General features: G+C 40.9%; 1 protein-coding gene across 2 annotated transcripts in view; it reads right to left on the minus strand.

Annotated features, from left to right (window-relative positions):
* satb2 (SATB homeobox 2) overlaps positions 1–14,371 on the minus strand; it is a 50,266-nt gene extending 35,895 nt beyond the window's left edge. Inside the window, exons 1-2 of one of the 2 annotated variants that reach the window (XM_076874681.1) lie at positions 13,686–14,371; positions 2,131–2,346 (exon numbers count right to left, since the gene is read on the minus strand). In XM_076874681.1, coding sequence (XP_076730796.1) covers positions 2,131–2,302 — 172 coding nt within the window. In that variant the 5' untranslated portion in view covers positions 2,303–2,346; positions 13,686–14,371. The remainder of the gene's footprint in view (positions 1–2,130; positions 2,347–13,685) is intronic. The other variant, XM_076874680.1, reaches the window with a different exon arrangement.
* Between the last annotated feature and the right edge of the window lie 226 nt (positions 14,372–14,597).

Below are 14,597 nucleotides of genomic sequence, written 5' to 3' on the forward strand. Positions count from 1 at the left end.
CAGCTCCCTCCGACCAGCACTCCTCTCTCCCTCTCTCTCTGCCTCTATCTCGCTCTTTCCTCCGTCTCCACCTCAATCTGTCTTCTCTCATATGCAGTGTCCTGTGATTTGCCCGCCGACTGTATGATCTGGTTTGGACGATGTGATGTAGCCTCAAACCTCTAATCCCTCTAATATGTATAGGGATGAGTGAACAGGGATATTAAAATAAGATATGTGTATGCAAGCAGTGGAAGGGGGTGTGTGTATCTTGGCAGCTTTTCTTTGTTGTGAGTGTCGCAGCCTGGAAGTTGGTGGACATATGGTGTTTGTGTGTGTGTGGCCCCCTCCTCATGGCAGCAGTGGTTTGGAGGAGACACGTTGAGTTTCCTGTCTTTGAAAACAACCCATCATTACTGCAGTCCAACCAACCATCCATCCGTTCAGCTCAGAAAAGCCCGCCCCCTGTCTCCTTCCTTTTTTACACTTTATCATCCATTCTTGCTTCAACACTTTCTTTCTTCTTCTCTTCTTACTGTGGTCAAACCTGAGCTTCTTGTTGATTTGTTAGCTGCTCTTCCAAAAACCTCACGCAGATTCATCGCTACAAACTCACAGTTTGTAGCCAAGCACTGCTCAAAGCCACAGATATTTATGCTGGATCCTAGAGTTTTGCAGAAATATGCAGCATGACTTTTGATGCAAATTTGCATAAAGTCTAGCAAATTTTCACTTTTGCATTCTACATTACTAATTGCTCATTATTTATTTATATAAATAAAATAGAATTACACTTGAATTATATTATACATGGCAGAAAATAAGTAAAAGCAAATAAGGTCCACTATGTAGACCCTAAAATTAAACAGTGTTTCCATCTTTCCCTTTAGTGGTACTCAAAAAGTAATTCTCACAATTCTCATAACATGTATCATTTAAACATTAATACAGAGACTCTAAAAAAAGAAAATAATTCTCTGACCTGAATTTTCCCAGAGCGAGTAAGAGGGTACACATCGTGACCTAAATAACTAACGGTGTGGGGCGTCCCAAAGATGCAAAGATCAGGCTGATTGTTCTGAATGTTTTGTCTAGACTAAGCTCTGTAGTCCACGAGGAGCTGCTCTTTCACTTACTTATCTCTATGCTCCAGAGCAGCTTTGCAATCTGACAATTTTACATTTTCATTCAAGTACACCACCAAATCTCATCCAGCCTGTTTTCAACTAAATACCTTCATTTGATATCAAAGTGCACACTTCAAATAATATCTTGGTCATTAGAATTTTCAGTTAACATAAAACGAGTAATGAATAAAAGGAGTAAATTGAAATTCATGATGTGCAAATGTTTTAAAATCTCAACCAGACAAAGTGTGTAAAAGTGAGTTTAAGAGATTAAAAAAACTGCAAACACCCGGCAACATGAAACCCCAAAACACAGACGGGGAACTGCATCCCCTCGTGCAGCTGCACATTAACAAGAACCAACTTTGACAATGAATGCAGGGATCAATAAGCCACGGTGACTTGTATAAATCTTGTTTATATGGAGCAATCTCCTTTATTTGGTAAGCCTGTGTTATACCGTTCCCCCCAGACTTATACATTAACTGGACAGAAGCAGCTTGAGCATCTCCCCTCAGCACCGCCACATTACTACATGGCACACTGTGCCAAACTCCACTCATGGGCGGGATGTGGTTCACTGTAAAGCCAAAAGCTGCTTTTGGGGTTTGATTAACATAAGCGCTTTAAAACCTCTGACACCGTGATCACACAGCTTTCTCTGATATATATTTTTTTATAATCGAATGATCCACAAACTCAGGGATTTATGGATTTTAAATAATTGCAGTAATCAATAGCTTGATGATCATTTGTTTTCATTAAATAAAAGATGACAGCGTTTAACTTTGACAGTTTAATCCAAACTAATTAATGTATTTCTATGACTTCTATTTCTATATTTTGAAAAAGGAAGAGCCAATTTTGTGGGTAACGTGCTAATAATTTATGCATCAGTACAAGTTACTTTCTTTGTTGCCTGATTGCCAAGACTCTAGAAGTAGTGTTTGTTTTTTGAAAAATCTATCTTCTGATAGAAATTTGCTTTCTTTTATTCACGCCTCGTGATCAATATGAGCCTTACCTCCGAGGGGTCTCAGTGGGGCTCCGTTGTGGCGTATTCGTGGCCCAGTGGGACTCCCGTTGAGCTCCAACCGGCCTTTCTTCCCCGGTGGTGGGAGGCCGCTGAGATCTGGGCTGCCCCCCCTCTGCTCGGGACTGTCCTGGGTGATGGGACTCTCCCCTCCTCGCTCCATCCTCCTCCAGGCTCCCAGAGGATCTCCAGCCAGAGAGAATGAGTCTGCAAAAAAAAAGTTTTACAGTATGATTAGCAGAATTTCAAAAATAAGACATTGATATCTGTATTTTTCAGACGGGCAAAACGAGGAATTTGTTCTCCTGCAAGTTTGTGTATATACAAGTCAAAGCCTGATGTATCATGTTTCTTTGTGCCATAGAAATCCACTTTCCTGCTGCTGTAAACACACACTGCTACACTAAATCTATATTGATTTGTGGCTAACAAATGCACAATTTAGTGCTGTGTGAGTGTTAAATATTTGTCAACCATTTTCAAAGATTTATATCTTCAGTAATTAAAGGGCTTGGGACTGAGCGCTACGGGCAGGAAAACAAAGAAGTCAGGAAGCTCTAAGAGGCAGTTCACAGCACCTATTTATGTTGAATGTTATCTCAGGCTGTTGGGTGGCCTCCTGTGATGCACACAGCACCTCCTCTCCACCACCCGTTTGAACTCTTCATGGATTTTTATGCCACAACGTTATCTTTTGCTTACTATCTATCTCATAGATCCTTTTTTTATCCCGTTTGTTGTCATAGTTTCCCCGTGCTCCTCTTTCCCCTCACCCCTCACCTGATGGGGTGGCTGCCCCTCCCTGAACTTGGTTCTGCCGGAGGTCGGTTGCTCTTAAAGGAGAGTCCTCCCCGTGGCCTTTAGCTTACAGTATAAAGCTTTTATCAGCATAAATAAAACTCTAGCCAAGAGAACAGATGTCATTTTAAAGGTAAACTGTAAACTTTTTGTATTACACAATGAACTAATTAAATTTCCCATTCCATGTTGCAGTAAATAATGTAATAAATATATTCATAAATTATATTTAAAAGCAAACGAATAAACAAAGGAAAAGAGAGATGGGCAGATTGTATATCTGGGAGCTTCACACTACCCGTGCTATCACATGGTCAGTACCTCATAACATTGCTACCTTTAACATGTAGGCCTCCATGTGCTGATATACTGATGAGAGCGTGAGCCTCGTGGGCTTCCATCCCCTGATGAGCGCGTGTCAGCCAAAAGTCTAATATAGGATAATGCCATTAGCTCTGCTTCCAAGCCTGACAGGGGACACATGCCAAAGTATCAAAGAGCAGCCAGCTCACTCAGGCCAAATGGACTGCTTTTATTTACATAAGAGCCCTGGACAATATCAGCCGGCATGTGTGACCCTCAGTGAACACAGAGATTAGAAACTGTCAGTAGAAAAAGGCAAACGTGAGGCTTTTTTTTAATTTACTGCACTATTTTCCATACTGTAACTATGCTGTGGGCAGAGTTGCAAGCCCAACAGAAACACAGGGTCTTTGGTTTTTGGACACTGGACAGAAATTCACCAGAACAAATGAGGGAGAATCCATGGTTATTGTTTGAATTTCTTAATATTTCTGCAGGCTTTACTGGCGCTGTTTTTATTGTGGTGGTGTCACTCACTCTTCTTCCTCCTCTTTCGTTCCGCCTCGTCTTTTCTCTACCTTCACTACCAAGCTTTCCTTCTTACACAACAACAGCTGAAAAGAAAACAAGCAACCACCACAAGAAGAAGAAAAAAAAGTAAACATACTGACAATCTGAGACGTTTTAAGAGCCTGGGCTAAATTTCAAAATGAATAATAAATTAAAAACATTAGCTTTGGAGTGATTAAAAAGTGTGGGTGGGAGGCACAGAGGCCAAAAATGTAAGCGGCAGAGTTTAATAAAAGTGGCTTAAAGGACAACAAAAAAAAGAAAGAGAAAGACAAGTTCAGAGAGTTACACAGAGTGGAAAGCAGTGGGTTTAAATACGAGTACAATGGTAGCTGTAATTCTCAGTGTGAGGCTTCCTGAGAAAAACAAGAGGCTTTGCAAATAAATCTAACCACTACCAGCGATGAAAAACAACTGAATATAACACAAGACTGAGATCAATTCAGTGGCTGCTGGCAGCTGCAGATGATAAGTGTTACTGTACTTATCAAAATCATTAATGATGCAATTTTTTCCATTCACCCGTTTGATCGGTTTGCACCTACACGTCCTGAGTGGAAGTGCCGTCTGAATGGCAGGGGTTTGGTTTGATTCAAGTCACGTGCATCCGACGGGATTTTCATACTGTTTACTCCACCTTGCAGACCTCCAACAGCACAAGTAATTTGTCACATTTAGCACATTTATCTCTCCTATTTGGTCACAAAGTGCAACAAATAATGAAGTCAACTGTTTTATCTATTTATTTAGTTGCTGCAGTATCTGTGTCACTGATCATAGGTTAGGTTATAGGCAAATATTTTATCCTGAGTGGAAATGTATTTTGAATGGTGGGGGTCAAGAGTTTAGGGTTTGGGATTCTGTGATTGTTGATATTCTGAGAGACAAGCAACATTTCAGAAAGTAGAAAATGTGAAAACGTTACCTTTTAATCCAACTCTCATACATTAATTATCACATTAAGCTTGGCTTTAGGTAGAAAAGTATGTAGAAATTCTAGCCATAGGAGTGCACACCCACACCTTATAAGGATCGTGGGTGCTGGTCCTAACCGTGACCCAGAGGCTATCACAATATGTCATTTCTATTTTTTGGCTTTTTTTTCTCATTCATTCATTTATGAGGTGTGATTGTGCGTCTGACTTATTGTTTTGGAGCTAGGGCTTGTTGGTGTTTTTGTCTTTGACGTCAGAGGGTTCGAAGGATGAAACTATTTCATTTCACTTGTTCTGCCTCTCATTTACAAATAATCCTCCAAAGAGTCTGATTTCATCACCAACAGGTCCCATCCTGCTTAAGCTCCCCACACTGCTACTAGTGATCTCTATCGAGACCTGCACATGCCGACATCTCACCATCTCACCTAAGACTTACATGCAAGAACACACAATCTATGACCAGTTTCTTAATCTCTAAATGCATTCTGCCTCAATTATACTTCATTTGATGCAGGAGATAATGTTACTGAGCCATGCATTTTTTTCTTTCTTGTTAACCTTACTCACTCACTTGGTGGCGTGCCTGAGATAAGACACTCCCGTTAGGACGACAGCAGAATGTCTTTTAGGAATATAGCATTACACTGAGTTGTATTTCTGAGAGAGTTCAACTTTTCCACAACTCTGTTAGCCAAAAAATAACTAAATATTAGTCTTACTAACAGAGTGTAATGACTACAAGTCATTTAAATGATACATTTAGGGTCTGAGTCAATGTTATTGAAGACCAGAAACAAACTTTTCTCTCAATTCTTTAATCCAACTTTTTTTTTTTTTTGCACCGAATACTCAGTTTTGCCTTCTACCAAAATACAGATTTAGGGTGGGGTTGGTGGAGTTGTCTTCCATCAACTCAGCACTAAGTAGTTTTGAAAGGCTTGATATAGTGTTTCAGCAATTCAGCCCTTCAAGCCCTCCTTTGTCATCATTTCATAATGCACTGAGTGTTTTAAACAGATGACAGATACATGCCAGTTTAGCCCTCACACTTATGCTCTGGTCCCAGATCCAGATGTTTCTGTAATAAGTGCATCGTGTGGTTCGACATTGTCCTGCTGAGATAAGCAAGACCAGGAGTTTCAATCTTATGAGATCTAAGTCATCGAGGGGCTCTAACCCTTTTGCCCTTTTGCATTCTGCAGAAGAGTTTTTGGAAAAGTGTGAATAGATTTTGATATGTCTCAGTTAGACTGATCACTTTCTTTGTTGCGTGCTTGCCAAAACCCAAGATAAGAAAAAAATCAATATTCTCGTTGTCAACAGTTTGAGGGTTAAATGCAGAACTGTTACACAATGACAGTGACACTGTAAGCACCTTTTAAAACAATATATATATATATATATATGTTTGTATGCTCCTATATTATAGTAGCTGCTATGAGTTTGAATAATTCGGTTTATTCATTTCTTTTAGGATAAAAAAAAATCTAACTTGCAAATTTATGACAGCTGCAGCTCATATCAGCAGTAAAGCTTTGTGCAGGGTAATCTACTTTATAATATATGTAGAGCAAATGTGCAATTATATTTAGGTATTTAGATTTTAATTGAGGCATCGTGCAGAAAGACTGCAGATGATATGCTGGGTGTATCCTAGGTAAAGCTCCACTGTGTGAAAACACTCCATACTTGCTTAATTTAATAGTATTTCAATCTAAATGTACTCAAAGCACCAAACTGGAGCAGACAGCGATGTTCATCATTAACACACTGTTCCCTCAGTTTTTATTTCAGCTGTCTTCCTTGTAAAAACCCTAAAACTGTGTCAAGTGGTGAAAATAACTTGGGTGTGTGCGTGTGTGTGTGTGTGTGTGTGTGTGTGTGTGTGTGTGTGTGTGTGTGTGTGTGTGTGTTTGTGTCACTGTATCACGTAAACATCCTGCAACAGACTGATAAATGCTAATCTATTTTATGCAATTATTACAGGCTGGTTTCACAATAGCCTTTTATTCTGAAGAATGTCTTTAAGTGAGTGTCTTTACAATGCATCACATGTTAATGGCTTAGACTGTCATTAAAATCATGGATTTAGCCTTCAGAAAGTCAGATCGTTATCATCCGCATCCTAAATTCATCTGCGGTGCATTGTGTGATAAGGTGTGTGATAGTTAAAGCAGTTAATAAAGAGGCGATAAGATGGGCTGTTACATCTTTCTGCTATGGAGACAAGGATCAAATGTAATGTCTTTTTGATAAGGAGAGGGTCATGACACATTTACCAATTTACTGCTTCTCTGGCCAACTGTCAGAGCTCTTGGAAAACTGTAAAATGACTTGTTTTTATAACAGCTGATTTTATTTTAGCAGACGTAAGTATTTCTCCTTCTTTTTTTAATCTCACCCTTTAATGCGTGCTCTGAGAGTGTCAGAAAGAGTTCTGTTTGTCCCGCGTAATCTTTGATAGTGGGACAACCTCATGTTTTGATGATAAGCCACTATCAAATTCCACATTATTACTCTGTTCTAGACATAACAAATACATACTGGAGGCCAAGGACGAGATTGCAGAGCAAAAATGAGGACACACCCAGAGAAATAGAAGAGTAGGACACGACAACAAACACACCTATAAACAATGTGTCCAGCTCAAAGACGTAAACACACACAAACAGAGGCTAACGTGTAATTCAAAGCCAGCCTAAACTCTGCAAATCAAGACAGATGACAAACACTGACTGGTAGTCCCGTCCATGTGAAACACACACCGAAGGGTGGCTGGGGTAAGCCGGGAGCCTCTGGTCACCGTTTAATTCTACTTTTTAAAGATGATCGCTGCATCATGTGGGTTTTTATTTTTGTCTCACCTGGATTGTAAGGCTTGTTTAAAAGTGTGGACGCGTGCTCAAAATGTCAGAGCAACGAATGTTTAGAAGATGGACCAAAAGAAGGAACCTCCTGCCTCCCACCTTCACACACACACACACACACACACACACACACACACACACACACACACACACACACACACACAGTTAATCCCATTGTGATAAGTGTTACAGGAAACAGGGCAGTAAACACCACAGCCCCAGCACTCACTCACTCACTCACTCACACATACACACACACACGCACACGTTGAGATTTTAAACAAAGGCAAAAAGTTGTTAAAAAGTTACAGAGTGAGCCAAGCAGCGGGATAAGCTGCTCAGTCCTCCGTACGCGTATGAAAGCATTAGCAGGAAATCCTCCTGACCTCTAAGACTGCCGTCGTAGAGACGCTTATAGAAGAGAAGCCAAACTTACACAGACTTGCGAGTCTCTCCTGTAACTGCCTGTCCGATATCTCTCTTTACCGTTATGATATGTGTCTGCTAATGAAGGTTTCTGCCTTCAACATGCAAAACCAGCCAGAGAGAGCAAGAGGGAGGAAGAGAAAAAGTGACCTATGAGGGCATTATTAGCAATGATAACAGGGGAGAAAGAGAGAGGCGTCACCTATAGGGAAATATCCACAGATACGGCTGTTCTTCCCGTTTGACATCCAGTTTTATAGCAGGGCTATCAAGCTATTGGTTAATGCTTGGCTCTGCAGCACAGATAAAAGAAGGCAAGCAGGCAGGAGGAGGAGGAGGAGTAGGAAGAGGAGGGGGCAAAATTAAAAGCCCTGTCGTCAAAGATGTTCAGAATGTACACACACGTATATGCAGGGAGGCATGAACACGGCATGTGACGCAAAGACTGCCTGAACATTACCCACAGAAAGAAGCGAGCCACTCCCCCCAAAAAGCCAGTTTGGTTCGGTTCAAGTGGATTGATGTGGATCTGATCCTGTGGATCCACCGACTCGGATTTTAAACGTCTGAACTGTTTGACTTCATGGTGTTACTTTTGTCCTGTCTCCCTCGCCCTCAGCCTGTCTCGGCAGATGGCCGCCCCTCCCTGAGTCTGGTTTTCTTTCTAATGTTGTAGGGTCTTTACCTTACAATAGAAAGTGCCTTGAAGTGACATATTGTAGTCAAAGTTGTGTTTCCTTAAAGAACTTCTGAGATTCTGATTTGGGTAAAGTAACATTGTTCCAACACAGAGGTACACCAGCCGAGGTTGCTGCCAATGTGACAACTAATCTATGACGACCTTACCCTAACCCTAATCCGAGGCCCTCAGAGTGTCTTTTATGTTTTAAATTGTTAGAGAAAAAGTTTTCCCTTTCCCCAAAATATAGGGTTACTTATCTTTCTGATACTCTCGAGTCCTTAGTCACACTTTGAGGCAACTGTTGTTGTGGATTGTTGCTATAAAAAATAAAACTGAGCTGAATTAGTTCACGCCTTTAAAAAAAAATGAAATAAATCAATGACTAGAATTGTTGCCAATTTATTCAAAGTATTTATTTATTTATCGTTGATCAATGAACAGATCATTTTAGCTCAAGTTATCAGCTTACATTCTGAATGTCTGTGGAATTAATGAAACTACAGGGATGCAGTGAATCTGGGATTGTAACCCGGCACTGACACTAAATAGAACACATCTTTCACGTCATTTCTTCCCCCTCTTTGTTTGAAGGAAATTGAAAAATCTTTCATTTAAAAAGTAACCAAACTGTATTAAAGTCTTCTGGCTCTTTGTTACACAGTTTTAAAAATTATTTAGTGAGCTCAAAATTTATGCAACACAGCAGATAAATATCAGCCAGTGATGGTGGGAAATGTCGATGTCAATATCAATCAGTTAGACCAGTATCCCAGCTGAAACTACCAACAGACAGTGCTGCAGAAATGTATTCAGATCCATGTGGCCAGATATTTATTTATTAATCAATCTGGTTCCTGGATGTCTGCAGAAATAATTAAATTAGAGCTAGACCTATTGTGAAGCATGGATTATAAATACCCATAGAGACTTTTTATTTACCTATTACTTATTTTTTGTGGTTTGTTATTTTCTACTTTGCTCCCTGGAGACAAAAGAAAATGTTCATGTTGAAAAAGTAACAGAATTTTTTTGTAGATTTTCAGCTCTTTATTAAAGAGTTTTGGATTATTTGGCCGAAATAAAAGTTGATGTAACACAACAGCTAAATATCGACTACAGATATCAGTAAATATTATCTTATTTATCAGTAAACATGGCTAGTGTTTTCTTCACTGATGTATCAGTGCATCCCTAAATGACGGCACCGGCATTAGGAAGTCAATCTGTTAATTTTGCATCACTTTTACTGACACTAATAATTAATACGTGAGACAATGCAAAGGAATAAAAAATACACTGAGGGGGAAGTTAAAAAAGTGTCACTTTCTAAATGTGTTTTTGAAAGTCTGAAAGCAACATGAGGAACTACATGAACATTTTTATGTGGCTGATTATGAGGAATGATTGCTGTTCGGGAAGGTTACATTAGTGCGGAATTTGCTGTTTATGGCCATCAGATGTGTTACTGTGATGTGGAGAGCATTGGTGTGAGGGGGGAGGCGGGCGGGACGGACCTTTAAGAGAAACACAACTATTTTGAAGCTCTGAGGTGGTTCCACGCACTCAGACACACGCAAACTCACATCCGCGCAGACGGAGTGAAGAAAGCAAGCAGAGTGAGGGGGCGAGACGATGGCCCTTCTGGCAAACATTTTTGGCTCTCTCGTAAACATCTCATTCGATAACGCGAGGATGAAGAGCGAGCATTTACTGCCTCGCCCTTCCATTTGGGAGGATGCGCACGCTCTTCCGCGTAAAGACAGACGCGGAGCCACACAAACCACAGCCAGCGTGCTACACAGACTCTGCTTTAACACATCCAGGGACCACACACTGACTCAGAGCACAGCCACTCACAGCGGGGACGAATGCGGTGCACGAGACGCAAACACATGCGCGTGCTCATCCAAAACGACGATGCTGGACACAACCAGGTTCTTGTAACAGTGAGGAGGTGTAGATTCAAACTGCACTACATCATAAAAAAAAGTTACTGTTACTTTGCCCGCAGAGGAGAGAAGTAGCTGGAGGGAAATGGTAAAATTTTACTGTGACATCCACACACACACTGATGCCAAACCATTCACCACAGCTCACGCAGGCCTCACCAGAATGAGAATAACTGTAGATATTACTTTAGGGGGTGGGGGGTTCCTCAGGCTTTAAGAGCTTCATTTATGATCACCAGGTCAGTGAGACCATTATGAAACAGGCTGAATGGGAGATATAACAGTGTATATGTGAGCGCACAGAGCAGCAGTGACGCCCATAGCATCATCATCAGCGCCCACACACATTTTCTAATCTAATCTACGGTTCAATAGCACACCTATAATATATGTGAACAGATAGTCGGGTTCATGGAGAAAGAGAGTCCCTGAAATATTTCCAGTGGACCATTTAAGGGTAGATGAAACCTCAGTTTCTTATAGCTGGATAACTCCTGAAAGCCCAAAGTATATCCAGATATTAAAGTTAAGAGAAATAAAGACTTCTCAATAAATGAAAGAATGGCTATTTTTAGGTGTTCGGGCCAAGCTTTAAAAAGCATCACCATCAGGTTTTTATTTTTATTTTTTAAATATACAAAAACAGGGTTAGAGTTCCACACTATCTCCTCCTCTCTCTTCAACTTTTTGAACCTGTGAGTAAACTCTGAGCAGACAGGCAGCCCCAGAAAGCGGCCATCACTGCAGCCGAAACGAATTCATTTTTCCTCGCGGTTGGCTAAAATATATAAATAAATATATAAAATCCTGCATTCCCCCCCCCCCCCCCCCCCCCTTTCCCCCTTTCACATACACATATTTTAAAGGAACTCTGCTGTCTTGAGAGAATGAGAAAAGGTGGACACTGAGGTGCAGCTTGCGCGCACCTTGCTGTCGGCAGTTTTCGTTATTTCATAATTAGAAACTGCAACTCATAAAATGTAAATATTCTAAATATTAATATTAATATTAGTTAGCTTGACCAACCAAAACAACAAAATAAGAGAGACACACACACACACACACACACATATATGTGTGTGTGTGTGTGTGTGTGTGTGTGTGTGTGTGTGTGTGTGTGTGTGTGTGTGTGTGTGTGTGTGTGTACATATATATATTAAAAAAGAAAACCTGACGTGTGTGCGAAGGGAAGCTGGCACTTCACGCGAGTCAAACTCCATGAGAAAAACACTCTAAACACGAGCGCTGCTTTGGATTCTTGGTGGTTTGGAGACGAAGAAGGAACTGAGTCAGCCTGCAGTTTCTTAAAGGTCAGAGAGGACGGACAGACTCCAGCATGAGGAACCTCGGCTTTTACGCACAGAGCCGAAATAAAAGGAATCACTTTAAAATCAAGCGAGGGGAAAGGGGGACAGAGCACTGCCTTTCTTTTAGATATGAACTTTGCTTTATTAACAACACATACACAACACTGTTAACTGTGACGTGGAAACAGAAGAAGTGTGGCTTTGTCTTGGGGGGGAAAAGCTTTTTAAAAAGCGTTTGTGTTTAGCAGGACAAACTATTGCTCCTGACATGACGGTCTGCAGAGGGACTGTTTCTCATTTGGAGCCAAACGCATTTGGCTCTGGTTTCTTCTGATTACGCGCAGCAGACATGGAGGCCTTTTACTCCCAAACCTCTTCCTATATCTGAATACTTGAATCTGAATCCCCCCCCCCAATATTTTACAGACCTCTAAAGCAGCAGGTAACTTTTAGATTCTGAGTGTGCGATGTGTCGCAGAGGTTAGAAGGCCCCTGTAGCAGCAGGAAACACTTGGACGCTGTCGTACACCTCTCTGCTCCCCTCGCTATGTTTTATTCATCACTCGTCCCGTTTTCTGGTGAATATGTGTTTCTCTGCAAACGAAACAGTGTAAAACTAACGAGGGGTGGTGGTAAGGGGTTATTTAAGCTCAGCACGTGTTAATTTGTAACACCTCTCAAAGTAATTCGTCATGAATTATATTTTTTAGAGGTTAAAAAGTTACAAAGTGAAGAAATCCTGTGACGCATTCTATTTTCCTTCTCTCTAGTTTACTGAAAATATAACTTCATTTTTTGTCTGTGTATTTTAAACCTGAGCACACTTAAACACACACACACACACACACACACACACACACACACACACACACACACACACACACAGGGGTGAGTTATCCTGATCCTTTACTTTAAAAATAAAATTAAACATTGCGTTATTTTCACGCTGTTTGTGTTTTTATCAAAGCGCTAATTAATAAAGGGAAGATGTGAACTAAAGGCAAACTTTTTTTTTTTTTAATATCTAAATATGTTTGAAGAATAGCTCGTTCAAAAATGAAAATATAAAATAATAGTACGTAATTTTATAGACATATATAATATTTCTCTATGGATAATATTTCAAACACTTCTTATGAAAGTGACCTCCCGTCAAACACGAAGACTAATTAGGAGAAATAACCCGTATGTAATTAGAAAGCAGAGCGTTTTTCTACATTAAGGAAATTATAGGAAGCCGTGAGCTGTAATTTTCGACACTTTTTGAGGCAGAAATATGATTTTCACTCTCTAATTTTATTTACTTATTATACTTACTTCTACTTAATTATTACTATAAATACTGTTAAAGATAACGTAATGCCAATAGCCTTGAGTATGCAATAATTAGTACATTATTAGTCCTTAAATGGAATGATTACAAGTACAACTTTTACTAATTATCATAGCTATTTTTATTATGTTATTATGAATCACTCACTTTTCGCAAGGAAGCATAAAATCAAAGTCCCTGGAGTTTCCTGTCGGCTGGTTGGATTGTGTAGCATTTGTTTGGACTTTGCAGAGAAATCTCTACATGATCTTACAGTCTTCAGTACAGACTTGCTGCTGACAGTCCGTGTGTGTGTGTGTGTGTGTGTGTGTGTGTGTGTGTGTGTGTGTGTGTGTGTGTGTGTGTGTGTGTGTGTGTGTGTGTGTGTACTCACTGTTTACGACGTGTCTGTAGCGCTGCTGCCCGCTGAGGAGGCTTTGTCCATTGATCAGGAGTATTGAATCCAGGGCTGGGCTTTGATTCGACTCCTGGGTCACGCGGGTCCTGTGCTGCTGGGTCTGGAGTCGAGACCGCGCAGGAGATCCACAGAGAAGAAAAGTTGATTTATTGGTAGTGAAGGCTGAAGGGTTTGAGTGTGTGTGTGTGTGTGTGTGTGTGGATAGCGCCCAAAGCAGCGGAGCGAGCGGAGATGAGAAGGAAAGAAAAGGGAGAGTTTGTGGACAGCAGCGCACACACGTAAATGTGTTCGGCTCTTTTTGTAAATCTTCGTCCCCTCTTTAAAGCGTCTGCCCGCCTTTTAGCTCAAAAGGCGTCTCTGTGGCACAAGTGTGCTCTCCTCTAAACTCATGGCATCATCCTCGGAAGAGAGAGAGAGAAAATGTTCACAAACAGCGCGACGCACCGCGAAAAAAACGCTATACAGTCCGGGCAAAGAAAAGCAATCTGACCGAAAAGCAAGAAAAGAAAACAACCAGCGAAGTTCGAGTTGCGGTGTCACAGCGGGGTTTAACAACGCAGAGGACCGGTTTCTAATCAGTGTATGTCACTTTCAATCTTTCCTGTGCCAACGGGCGCGCTGACTTGTAAGAGGGAGGAGAGAAGGGAGGAGAGACAAAAGCGGAGGGAAGCGAGGGAGGGTGGAGAGGGGGCGTCAAAAGCGGCTAATCTAACCCATGAACGCGTTTTGTGGGCCGGATCTCTCTCACAGGACATACAGCTCTTCTTCTTCTTCTTCCTCCTTCATATTTGAAGTATTTGGAGATTCAGATGAAGGGAAGGGGGTGGGGTTGTTCGGACTTTATGATCTCTCCTTGCAAAGAGGAGCAGCTGAGTTTTCCTGACTCAT

Source organism: Maylandia zebra, linkage group LG16 (assembly GCF_041146795.1).
Source record: "Maylandia zebra isolate NMK-2024a linkage group LG16, Mzebra_GT3a, whole genome shotgun sequence".
NCBI classification, from domain to species: Eukaryota; Metazoa; Chordata; class Actinopteri; order Cichliformes; family Cichlidae; genus Maylandia; species Maylandia zebra.